General features: G+C 46.4%; 1 protein-coding gene across 4 annotated transcripts in view; it reads left to right on the plus strand.

Moving 5' to 3' along the window:
* The window catches only part of SPATA7 (spermatogenesis associated 7), a 466,226-nt gene that overhangs the window by 13,379 nt on the left and 439,732 nt on the right, over nucleotides 1–13,115 (plus strand). For all 4 annotated transcript variants that reach the window (XM_069637949.1, XM_069637946.1, XM_069637948.1 and 1 more), the window contains exon 2: nucleotides 6,816–6,890. In XM_069637949.1, coding sequence (XP_069494050.1) covers nucleotides 6,816–6,890 — 75 coding nt within the window. The remainder of the gene's footprint in view (nucleotides 1–6,815; nucleotides 6,891–13,115) is intronic.

Below are 13,115 nucleotides of genomic sequence, written 5' to 3' on the forward strand. Positions count from 1 at the left end.
TCCAGGGCGTTGTTGAAAAATAACTTTATTATATCAAGCTTTTGTTAAAAGTTGAACATTTTACTTTGCCATTCTAAAAATGAGGACTTTCTTTCCATGTACCTCCAAACTATATTGCAGAAAGAATATTTGCTGTGCCATCCTAAAGACTGTGAAAGACTTTTTTTTTCTCTAAAATATTTCAAACTGTATGGTTTGCTTTGACATCTTAAAGTGAAGGGCAGTGAAAGAGACATTGTCATTACCTTTATAGGAACTTTGATGAAACGAAGCATTCCAAAATACATTTTCCTGAAACAATTCAGGGGAAGGGAAGTGAAATCCTAGAGACAAAAAATGCTTAGTTGAAATTGCATGTATATATTTTGTGCACAATTTAGTGAAAGTGTGAACGGAAATTCTGTAACCTTTTCTTATTTTGTATGTTAGTGTGAGGGTCAGATGTGTTTGAAACACAAGGCCACTTTGCTTTCATTTTGGTTTCATCGGTAGGGATATTCTCCTTTTGGTTAGGGCAAAATAGGCTTTTTTCCAACCCCATTTTCTTTTAATAAAAATTACGAATATTGAGAACACCAACTTTGTCTGCCTCTCTTTGCTGGCCCCTGAGTGCTCATCTGCTCTCGAGCCACGTTCCTGATTTAAACAATATAAATAACTATGGTGTTCCACGAAGCAGCATGCTGGTAATAGTTTGTAATTGTCTGTTGCCATGTATCCTAAAGCGTTTACAGGATGGGAGTAGGTGCACAGGGATTGGGCGAGAGCAGAGCAATGAGGGAGGCTTCAAACCCTTCAGTGGGTATGCGGTTGTGAAAGAAGAACTGTGAAAGACTTTGAAGCATAGGAAAATGATGTCAAACTTGCCCTATCTGGGACGAAAAGATCCATGAATTGCTGTATTCTAGCAACGTTTTGTAAAAAGTGGATAAAACCTAATTATTAAAAGTAAAAATCGTTTTGAACAATTATTTATTTTTTGTTAGTTATTTGGCCATCTCAGATATCTTGTTACTCTGGCTGCAATTGACATGTCTGACCATGCCTTAATAACCATTGAACAGAATAAGGGTGAGGAGTGGGGCTGCTTTATTATTTCCATGGAAACGGGATGATCACGCTAGCAGCTCTATGGGAAGTTTCCATATCCCTGGTGGCCTAGGAGGGCCGGGGACAAACCAGCCACAATTTAGAAATTTCCCTGGACATTAGTGCATATTTCATGAACCTCCTCTGATGGTAGCTTTACACATGAGAAGGTTGCCAAAAACAAATTGGTGTTCAGGAAACTTCCCTTATAATTGCTGTGTGTTTGAAACTGACAATTTTAATAATAAGTATCTAGGTGATGAAATTGTAGTTTCTGAACGTCAAAATATAGGTAGAAAGCCTTTTATGTTCGACTTCTGAGTTGAATGGCATCCGAGAGGAATAATGCCCATCCCGTTAAATAATGCGTCCATGGTAAAAAAAAAAAATACCCAAAAATGAGCCAATCAGGATGTTTATTCTAGTGTTGATTCCCGTGGGAGGGTGGGCATGTTCCGCCAGCCAGAGTGTTGTATGCTTGAGTGCAGTGAGGCGGTCGTGAGGGCTCTAGAACGGTAGTGTCTGTATCCGCAACCCACAGCAGGATTTACCACGATTGGCAGACCCAATGGAAGGGCTGTATCATGGGAGCCACCGCGCGGAACGTCAGTGGAGGCATGGCGTTGCTGCTGGTTTTACCAGGCCTAAATGGGAGCCACCACGCAGAACGTCAGTCAGTGGAGGATGGCGTTGCTGCTGGTTTTACCAGGCCAAATGGGAGGTACCGGAGGCAGTGCGCAGAACGTCTGGCAGAGGAGGCTTGGAGTTGCTGCTGGTTTTACCAGGCCTAAATGGGAGGCATAGTGCGGAACGTCAGTCAGTGGAGGCATGGCGTTGCTGCTGGTTTTACCAGGCCTAAATGGGAGCCACCACGCAGAACGTCAGTCAGTGGAGGATGGCGTTGCTGCTGGTTTTACCAGGCCAAATGGGAGGTACCGGAGGCAGTGCGCAGAACGTCTGGCAGAGGAGGCTTGGAGTTGCTGCTGGTTTTACCAGGCCTAAATGGGAGGCATAGTGCGGAACGTCAGTCAGAGGAGGCATGGCATTGCTTCTAGTTTTACCAGGCCTAAATGGGAGGCACCGGAGGCATAGCGCGGAATGTCAGGCAGGGGAGGCATGGCTTTTGCTGGACATGCTCTCGCTGGTTTTCCGTGAATGGGGCCGGGAGCACGGGCAAGCCTCAAGATAGTGGGGGTCAACAGTGGGACTGAGGCACGCTGACAGCAAGGTGGGGGAGGGGGGTTGGGAAAGAAAGATGGCTGCTGAGTCTGACGTGAAAACCGACAGGTATGCACCGCCAGATTCGGCATCCATTTTGATTGGATGGTGCTGATGTATTGAATAGCGGTGGTACTCTTTTGAAATAATTAACTGCTGCGATAAAAACGGCAAGTGATCGTGTTTTGAATTTCTTTCCAAAGTGGAAATGTTTACATTATTTCTCTGGGTAGCTCTGTGAAAATTAGAAAAAAAAGAGGGCATTATCATTTCTGTGGCGTTCTTGTACAGTAGCAGAAACATTGATGTAATAGTCTATCTGATTAATAGCGCTCCACCTGCAACACTGATAATTATTCCCCATGGTTCGAAGAGAAAATCACTTTTATGGAGTCCAGTTACAGCAGTGTGGAATGAAGCAAAACAGCAGTGGTGGTAAAGAAGGATCGACTTTGTGTATTGAACACACGAGTGTGTTGCTCCATTGCTGGTCACAGACTTGCTTTGCCATTCAATATATTTTCCAGGGGCCTAATCTGAAAACGGGTATTTTTCAGTAATTTACGTTATTATGTCAATAGAGTCTGTACTTGGGACATCCCTGCTGATATGTAATGAGGTTAAAAAGAATGGCATAGTCTTCTTCTTTTGTCATGTTTGACTGGATTGTGTTTGTCTCCCAGTCAGTTAAAAAGACTGACTTTTTAATAAAACACCCTTTTCACATGGAACCGCAGTAACCATCTGTCTTATTAAAACATTTTTTTACATATTTTTATTTTACCGAAACACTAAATGCATAGTTCGTACATTGGCGTCCAAGCAGAATACTAGCCCGCCCCTGTAAAATGGCATCATTTACAATTCAACCAAAAGGAATCGAGACCATATCTCACCTTTTCCACAGCACCCTCTGCATCCATGATCATCTACGTAATAACGATACCCGTTCTGCTTTGGTTAGCGGTCTCAGTATTGCACCTCCTTAATATCAATTTCTTAGCTGTCATTACAGCTCTGAATAACCCCCATCTCTGTGGGATTGACAAATCCTCCACCCGTGAGTCTCCGCCTAAGATCAGCATCGCAAAGCTGTTGTAAAAAATGTATCACCACATTTCACCTCCTCTAAGCCAATCGGAATGTCCGGAGTGTAGTCAGTAACTATTGGTATTGACTCTGTTCTGTCTTCAAAAGCAAACTGGGAAACAACCTTGATTTCCAGGCAAGATTTCTTTCAAAAAGGCACTTCCCTTCTTGCTTAACTTATTAGGACAACTTATTTAATTACTACAAAATAAAAACGGATTTAGTTTACAAGGTTTGTCTATTTACTTCACTCACTATTAAAGTAACGTTTTTACTTCACTGTGAAAACCCCAAAATGAATTACTATGACCACTATGTGCTGGTATATCCTTGTAGACTTCAGGCATGGTCATTATCTTTGGGGATAATTGCCCTCCACCAGCTCATGGCCCTCAGTGAATAACGCAATAATGACCCCTCCCTTAGTCTATAAGGCTATATTGGAGCACTACTGGGTGCAGGACCAAAGATCCTTCCAATTAAGCCAAACTTGTTTTTTATTGATTTCAAGGTGACCGTATGATGTTTCAGTTCCATGATAATATTGTCATAAATTCTAACTAATGAATTTAAAACCAAATTGTGCAGATGAAGAAATAAGACGCAGATGGGGAAATGTGTGATCTATCTGGCAAACAAGATGATCGGGGACCAATGTATATTCAGCGCCAAGTTGGAATCCTGAGAACACGTCTAAAAAAAACAGCGATGGTGATTTCATGAGAGAAAAACCCCAAAGTCCTTGAGGCACCTTGAATCTATCGTCTGTTTTCTTTGCCCGCTTGTCGTTGAACAAGGCCCACTGAGGGGGAGGGGCGAGATCCAGCCTCAAGGGATGCACAAAGCATTCTGAACCCTGTCTGACCCATCACCTGTGAAGCTTGGAATATAAATTGCCATTGATTTTGTACTAAATGGCCGACGACCTTGCTTCCTTGGTGGATGTTGAAAAGATGAGCAGTTCTGGCAGAACAGCAATAGCAGCAGAGTCATGTATGCCACAAGGTTCAACAACCTCTCTTAAAGCCTAACGTTCCATGATGTTTTTCTATCTGTTATAGTGTGACAGGATAGTGCCTTAATCCTGTATGTGGTTTATAATGGGACAATCCGTGTATCACAACCACCTTGTGGGAAAAACTGCTCCTAAGGAACAATAGAATGTAACAGTATCGCCAGAATCCTTTTCAAAACTGCATGTATCGCCTACAAAGCAGTCTGAAACGGAACACCAACATGCTTGCCAACTAAACTCCACACCTCTGGAGGCTCTCACATCTCACATAGAACAAAAGGTTGACGTGAACGCTAGCCCACAAACAGAAGAGTAGCAAGCAGACCTTCTCCTGCCGCGCCCTGACCATCTGGAACTCAATCCCGTTAGAGGCTCGAAACGCCCCTACCATCCTTTATTTTGGCAAAACATTGTAAACATGGCTCTTTCAACAATACCTGCCGGACGAATAAAAATCCCTCACTCTCCAGTACTGCGTTACTGTACAACATGTCAAGCCCAAATCTGGCAAAATCCTGTCCTAAAGCGCTCTGCTGCTCTTAAGAATCCATTTCTTTTCTGCCTGCATGCTTCTCTTCCAAGACAGAGGATGTAGGTGCGACAGAGATGCTGCTTTGTGCCACTCTTATTTATTTATTTATTTATTTATTTATTTATTTATTACATTTGTATGGCGCACAGACAGCCCAAGGGCATCGAGGTGCTGTTACTTGCAGGGAACTTAGTTACAAAAGTGGTACAGTTGTGAAATGCATATGCAAGTTCGTTCATCGATACATTGGAAGGCAAGGAAAAGGTAGGGTTGAAGGTTACTTGATGGGAGTACAGCTAACAAATGCATTCGGGGTTAGTCAGTCAGTCTGTGCTGATGATAATTGCTGAAAACATTATGTAAAGAGAACAGTTTTCGTGGCCATGCGAAAAGAAATGAGGGAGGCCTCGCCCTGGAGGGTAGGAGGTAGGGCATTCCAATGTGTGGGTGCGAGGGGGGGGTGCCCATCCTATGCCTTGGATGGGCACGGAAGTTTGCTGAAATGCAAAATGACGGCGTAAAAGCATCACGCCTTGCGTTTACGCCGCACTCCGCCCGTTTGAAAATGACCCCCCACATTATGTATTTGCAGTTAGAATACATGCATTTTTTGAATGGTTATTTATTGAGCGCTACCTAGCTTTGTGAAGCAGGGAGCGCCGTACATCAGACGGGTACAGGGGTTGGGAATTCAGCCATTCAAAACAGCATTGTTCACTGCCACACTATCTAGGGTAGCAAGGAATAGTTTACATTTACAATTAGTGGGTAACATAGAACAGTGCTGAAATGTAGGAGGGGGCTCTTCACAAGGAACGCTGGGCATTGTGGGATCAGGGGTGAGGTGTTATGGGATGTGAACCGGATCTTGACTACTTTTCACATGAGATTGCGGCCGAGTCTGTTGTTGACGGATGTTTCCAGTGTATGAGGGCACAGTCTGGCAATGCTCCTTGCCTAGTTCCTTCTGAAATAAAATGGCCTTACTGATTTTAGCTAACGTTTTTTTCTATACTTGCCAGTATAACCCTTGATGACAGCAACGTATACAACATCTTTTTACCAGCTTTGCTGTCTTCGTCCAGCTCACTTTTACCTTCACACACTCCTATGCAGCCAGACCACACTCTTCTCTTAAAAGGGAAAATCTATTTCATAAAAAACTTTGCATTGTGTCTAAAATGGAATTTCCTTTCTAACTTTGAATAGGAAAGTGCTTTGGTTTGCCAGAAAAGTCACTTATAATTTGCCCAGGTGAATGCATTTTAAAAACATAATCCTTCCCAGTGCCACAGATTATCTTTTAGACGTCTGAGCTACATGTTCATTTTAACATTCCACAGGGTCAAAAACTCGCTGTTCAAGTGTTCTATGGTGTAATGTACATTTTTTTTAAAGATGTATATGCCTTGACATACAGTCTTTGGGGCAGACAGACGCACATTAGCTGCGAAAACAGATGCGTTTGTGTTTCAGTTGTAGAATTGTGACTGATTATTCTGAATTCCCAGATACCAGGTAAATAAATGGCTATAAAGAACCTGCAGATGTGTGGCACTGTACATCAGCCGAGAAACAGGCTGACGCTGCCTTTCTGATCATTCTTCCTACAAGGACATGTCCTGGTCCTAGTTCGACCAGCTATTAAAGATGGTTATGCCATCTAAATGTGAATGTTCGGTTTGTCTGTGTTGCCTCAGATTTTGTCCATGTAGCTTAGTTACTAAACATGTTACCATGGTGCCTGCTGCCCTTTTCTCCCAACATTTCTTAGAAGAGTATAACTAGTTGTTTTGTGACTTGTCTTTCCTCTAACACCTCATACTTTTTATTATTTTTACTGATGTTTGATTTGTCTATTTTTATTTTAAGTGACCAAATCCCCGTGCATCCCTAGATGTGGTTTGGCAAGTCCATTGAAGGGGCATTTCAGCACGAAGAGCAATGGTAAGTTAACATCTTTGATGGTTTTTCTTAGATGTGACCTCTGTTTTCCCTTGTTTGTGGCCTTGTGTGAAGCAGCTTCTGTCATATAGCCTCTGGCCATGTCCAGAGATAAGTTCAGTGGTAAGGCAAGATTAGCCAGGCACCCAAGGCTTCTTCACCTGCTCCAGAAGTTATCCTTGTAATGTGGGTGGTGTGAGGAATCCGATGGTGTCATAACTCCTTTTCCAGCGGTCACCTCTCCCCGTATGGCCAGGGCACAGCAGCTTCTAACTGAGCTTAACACGGGGAGCGGCTATATAAGAATGATCACATGGGGGAGGCCTCCCTCAGTGGAGTGACACCACCTCATTGGACGAGACATGGATCCCCCTTTTTCTTTTGAGGATATCCCCTCCATTCCCCATGCTTTAATGGCATATTGTAATAACGCCCCTCATCCACTTTTCAAGGCTACTGAGAATACTTCTCCAGACTCTGTATGCAAGTCATCAAGGACTGACTTTACTTTCCCTGAATATAATAGTACTGTAAAGAGGAAGCTGAGCCGAGTAATGAAGATCAATGGAGGTCAGGAGGACAAGCTGGACTCTAGTCATTGCAAGAGCATACTTGATGCCGAGACATTTAAAATGGTGAATCAGCTGACGGGAGAGAGGTGCTGGCTGGAGAAGTTTTGTCCTCTGTGTCGATCGAGGGACCATGTGGCTGGTGCGAGATCCGTGGAGCCAACCGATTGCAGAAGACAGAGGAGAGCAGACTGCAGGAGATAACACGCTGCGAGGACGCCAGAAGTGGAAGAAGGCTTCCAAGTGTTCACAGGTACCGAAAGGCAGCCACCCCGCCGCTCGAGCACAAAGAAATCCAGATCGGGCGAGTGCGATGTGCACAGAAGCCATGGGGCAGAGGCGGCGAAACCAGAGAGGGGGAGCAGAGCGCAGAGGAGCTGCTGTAGGCTTGCCGCAGGAGAACCAACACATGCCACGGGGAGCTGGTGACTTCACCAGTGAAGTGTGGACACTGGGGCATTCCAGCCACCCTAAGTAAATGAAGCATATGAGAAAGAACGAGAGAGTGATTATTTCTTAGACAGAATGGAATAAATATAATGGACTCAAGTTTGTAAGTGTGCGCATTGTACCTATGCCAAAGTCCTGGCAGGAAAGTATACCAATATATCAAGTCGCAAGAGTATTCAAATGAGAAAAGCCCTGGCAAGAGAGCATACCAGGCAAGGTCAAGTTGGACAGTGTTTAAAGTACAACACATGAGAAATTCCTGGTAAAGATTTATCAGGAATAGACAAAGAGTGTGTTGGAATTTTTTAAAGAGGGGAAGATACCTGGCAGGAGAGTACACCAGGTATCCTACCAAGATTCAGATTAACAGCCAAGTTGTTATGCATACCAGTTGTGGTGTTGTTCAAAACTCAAGGAACTGATAATCTTAAAAGTATAAAAGCAGAGTGAAGAGATATCCAGAGTAAGGAACCATCCTCTGGAACTGTGAACTTTATCCTTCTGGAACTTTTGTGTTCCTGAACATTTGTACGCTACTCAAGGCCAAAGACGTTTCCCTTTTCACCTTGGAGTTGATTTTTTGGAATGTGAAGACCAGAAAAGTACTTTGGACACAGGACATTTTGCTTGTCCGATCTTGACATCGGACAGACTCGGAGTTTTGTTTTGGGTAGGAAAGTCTCTTAGCGTGGCGACAGAGAGGCATTTTCCAACCCCTTTTTGTTTCAATAAAAGTTTATGGCCAAAAGCATGAGCCCTCTGTGTCCGTGTCTCATTCCTGGCACCTCAGAGTTGGCATAGAAAACTATCCTTCCTTGTAGGATGGCAAACATCCTTGCAACAGCCCTTCCCTAAGCCAATGCTTGTGGCTTTGATTATTCTGCTATCGGTATGGTAGCATTAACTATAACATAGCATTTATTGACTTGCTGAAATATTTGGAACCAAAAGCCATTTGAGATGGACAATGCAACTATTCATCTTAGGTTAAGAGTTTAATAAAAGCGATTTCAAGATGGCTGCACTCGGCTGAGGACATCGCGTCGCGGGCTCCCGTCCTGCTAGAGCCTGATACACTGCCCGCAGCACCTACAGCCCTCCCCCGGCACCTCGGTCGTGCTGTGTGGGACCATAGGAGCGAGGAGAGACGTCCAGATCCCAGCGGCGGCCCCTGGGGAGGCGGCGCGGATGGCGGCGTGGGAGCTGTGACGGCTCTGCCGCAGAAGGCCCCCCGATTGGTGTTCTGAAGGCGCCCCAGCTCCCCGGGAACCCCCCCTGCGGCAGTGGGCTGGCTCCCTCTCCTCACCAGAAGGCACTTCACCAGCTGACTTGACTTCCTACAATCCAGCTACCACCACTCCTATGCTCTCCACACTGAGATGTCCAGAAATAAGGGAAAAGACATGTCTGCTCCAGGGAAAGGCCCCAAAAAAGGGACGGACGGCTCCCTCACGAAATTTTGGGCAAAAGACTCCGATACACAAGAGGCCCAAGGAGGGGGACACACCTCGGAGGATAACGAGGCACCAGTCTCCTGGGATAAACAGGATAGGCCAGTCTCTCAGGCAATGTTATCACAGTTCATGGGCGAGCTGGTTGAGAAGATCACAGCAGCAGGGCAGAAGCAGATGGACAAGTTGCGAGAAGATCTGGCAGAAGGCCTAAGAGAAATCAAAAGGGACATCAACAAAGTGGAAGAGAGAGTGGACATTAATGAGCGAACCATCCAAGAATTGACGGAGGACGCTAGGAAGGTCAACAATTTGCTGGAAACCCTGGCTGGGGCTACACAAAACCTGGAGCTTCAGGCTGAGGCTGAGGATTTGGAGAACAGGTCAAGAAGGGCGAATATTAACGTTAAATCCCTACCGGAGGACATTCCAGATCATGACCTGTCCCAAACACTAAAAGGGATATTTGCAGACCTACTCAGTTCAGACTCCGATCCAGAGATGCAATTTGACAAGAGTTCAAAGGGTGGGTCCGCCAAGGCAGGAGCAAGGATCAAGGTCGCGGGAGGTGTTGGTGGCCTTTCACAAAATTTGCAGTAAAGGAGAATGTTCTGGAAAAGGCTAGAAGGGCCGCAAGCATTACCTACAATGGCCACAAAATGTTCCTCTACCAGGATCTGGCGCAGATAATGCTAATCAAGAGGCGGTGGATGGGCCCAGTATTGTCCTATTTACGATCTCAGCAAATCTGCTACAGGTGGTCCCACCCGTTCGGTCTGACCTTTGTCTGGCAGGGCTCCCACTGCAAGATTACAACCGGAGACCAGAGGATGGCCCTGTTGGGCCTGGAGGAGCAGACCCCAGGCCCCCCGGAGGTGGCGGCGGCACAGTCAGTAGGTCGCAAACCATGGGAATGGTCTATGGTGAGGCCCAAGCGAGTGAGGAAGAGCCCGGGGGGGGGGGGGAAATCCTGACGTGGAATCCCCAGCGGCGGCGGCTGGACCCCTTAGCGGATCTTGAGCAACTGAAAAGATGCTTGTGGCCGAAAACTGTGCCCGGGGAGGGCGCCAGCCACTGACGTAGTGTAATTGACTGCGGGTGGTTTATTAGAGGCTGTAACGAGCAGCAGGGAGGGGGTGGCCTGGGGCCTTGGAATGGGATTGGGAAATCCTACGTGGGGTGATTCCAGGTCAGTTATTGAGTCCGGCTCTCGGTTGGGTAACACGAGGGGGGGCTTGGCGCCAGCCGGATTTGCCTAGAAGGGGGAGTGGAATAGTTGGGGGAGGTGGCAAGAGGGGGAGGGGGGAGGGAAGTTCCAAGTGTTGGAGGCTCTGCTAACGGGTCACAGAATGAGATCCCACTTCTAAGAGCAGTTGACTGGGGGGTGATGGCCGCACAGTGGGCCAAAAGGGAACCTCACAAACTCTTCATATGGCTAGCATGGAACCTTTAAAGTTGCTTTCATTAAATGTGAACAGGCTTAATTCACTGATTAAAAGTAAGAAGGTGGAGAGGTTTCTTGGGAGGGAACAACCCCATGTAGCAACGCTGCAGGAGACCCATGTGCATACTAGGGACACGCATGGGATAAAATTCCGGGGGTACTCGAGTGCTTCAGGCCACACAAGCAAGCAAAAAGGGGGGGGAGGTTTTGGTCGCGCTGAAGGATGGGCTCGACCTGGCCATTAGGGACATGCAGAAGGATAATCCGGGGAGGTACCTGGCGGTGATTCTGGAGGGGAAGGCGGAGTCCTTCACGGTAACTACACTGAATGCACCCAATCAGGCCCAGGACTCCTTTGTGCAAAATATTCTCACCCGGCTAGGGAAATTTGGCAAGGCTAATATCCTGCTTACGGGAGACTTTAACTTGGCCTGGGACCCCTCGAAGGATAGAAGATCTACCTCATGGGACGCGCTGGGAGGACCATCAGGGGACCTGATCAAGAAGATGCAGGATTTGGCCTTGGTTGATGCGTGGCGGGAACTCCACGGCGATGAGGAGGGCTAGACCTTCGATTCTCACGCACACAGGTCACACTCGCGTATTGATTATGTCTGGCTTTCAAAACCTCTGCTGGGGAGAGCCATGGCCATGGCCTTGGACATAAGGGCAATCGCCCTTGCAGACCACGCTCCACTTATCCTTTCGATAGCTAGACCAAAGGGACACCCAGGGATATGGAGATACCTGCTCTCGCTATTCAAAGATCCAACTCTTGTTAAAGAGATAGAGGGGCAAGTCGTAGAATATGCCAATCCCAACAACTGGGATGATATGGCCCCACAACTTTGGTGGGACGCCCTCAAGGCGAAAATCGGAGGGAGGATTATAGCTATCGGGGCCAGAAGGGAACAGGAGTTGAGATTGGAGGAGCAACAGCTAGAAGCTAGACACAAAGACATCATGGCTCGTAAACTGTCAGCAGCAACCAAAAGGGAATGTCGGGCGGTGAGAGGGCAGTTGAACCTTATACAAAACAAGGGCAGCCGAGCATAATCTCCTCTGGCTGCGTCAAAGGTACTATGTTAAAGCTAACAAACAGGTCGCCTTCTGGCCAGAAAGCTAAGGATGGAGGCAGGCGACAAGACCATCTTGAAAATAAAAGGGGAGGGAAGGGTCCTCTACACCAAGAACTCGGATATAGAGGGGGAACTTTGCAAATTCTATGCTGACCTCTATAGGTCAGGTGACCCCCCACATCCGCGGATCAGGAGGCCTATCTAAATGAAACAGTCTGTCGACAGATCTCGCAGGACGAAAGGGAGGCTCTGGATGTCAAGATCACTACCGACTAAGTTAGAAGGGTGATTAATAACCTACATTCCAGCAAAGCCCCTGGCCCGGATGGGTTTGTATCTGAATTTTACAAGGTACATGAAGAAATCTTAATTCCCATCGATACCAAATTGTTTAATTATATAGGGTCCACCGGGGTACTCCCCAACTCTATGAACGAAGCCAAAGTGATCCTGATTCACAAGAAGGGCAAAGACCCGACCGACTGTGGGTCCTACCGTTCAATAGCTTTAATAAATTTGGATGCCAAAATTCATACCAAAGTTCTCACCAATCGCCTTGAAGCAATCCTTCCTAAATTAATACACCACAACCAGTCGGGTTTTATTAGTGGCAGGCAAACATCTGATAATATTAGAAGATTGGCCCACCTGATCGAAAAGACACAGAAAAGGAATAACCCTACCTCTACTGTTGGCGATCGATGCTGAGAAGGCATTTGATCGGGTCGAGTGGGGATATCTGTTTACTGCTATGAGCAGGATCGGATTTGGCCCAGGGTTCCTCACACAAGTTAGGGCGAACCACCAAAATCCAATAATCCGACTAGCAATAAATGGCCAAGTCTCTGCCCCTGTTCAGGTAGGAAGAGGCACAAAACAGGGTTGTCCAATGTCACCCCTTCTCTATGCGCTTCACCTAGAACCATTCCTTGATGCAGTAAGAGCTGCCGAAGATATACAAGGGGTCCCGTTCGGAGGCAATGTCCACAAGGTGGCGGCCTTCGCTGATGACCTGATTCTGTCATTTGCGGGGCTAAAAATCAACGTTCACAAATCTGAAGTTTTACCTCTCTCTGACATCCAGCGCCGTGCATGACCTCAAGAGGGCCTACAGAAACAGATGGGTCGACACTTCGCTAAAGTATCTAGGTATTCAACTGACTAAGGTCATAGGGGACCTCTACAAGGCATATTACCCTCCGCTCCTTCAGAAGATTAAGTCCAAATTGTTGGAC

This window comes from Ambystoma mexicanum, chromosome 14 (genome assembly GCF_040938575.1).
Source record: "Ambystoma mexicanum isolate Mex_15411 chromosome 14, UKY_AmexF1_1, whole genome shotgun sequence".
NCBI lineage: Eukaryota > Metazoa > Chordata > Amphibia > Caudata > Ambystomatidae > Ambystoma > Ambystoma mexicanum.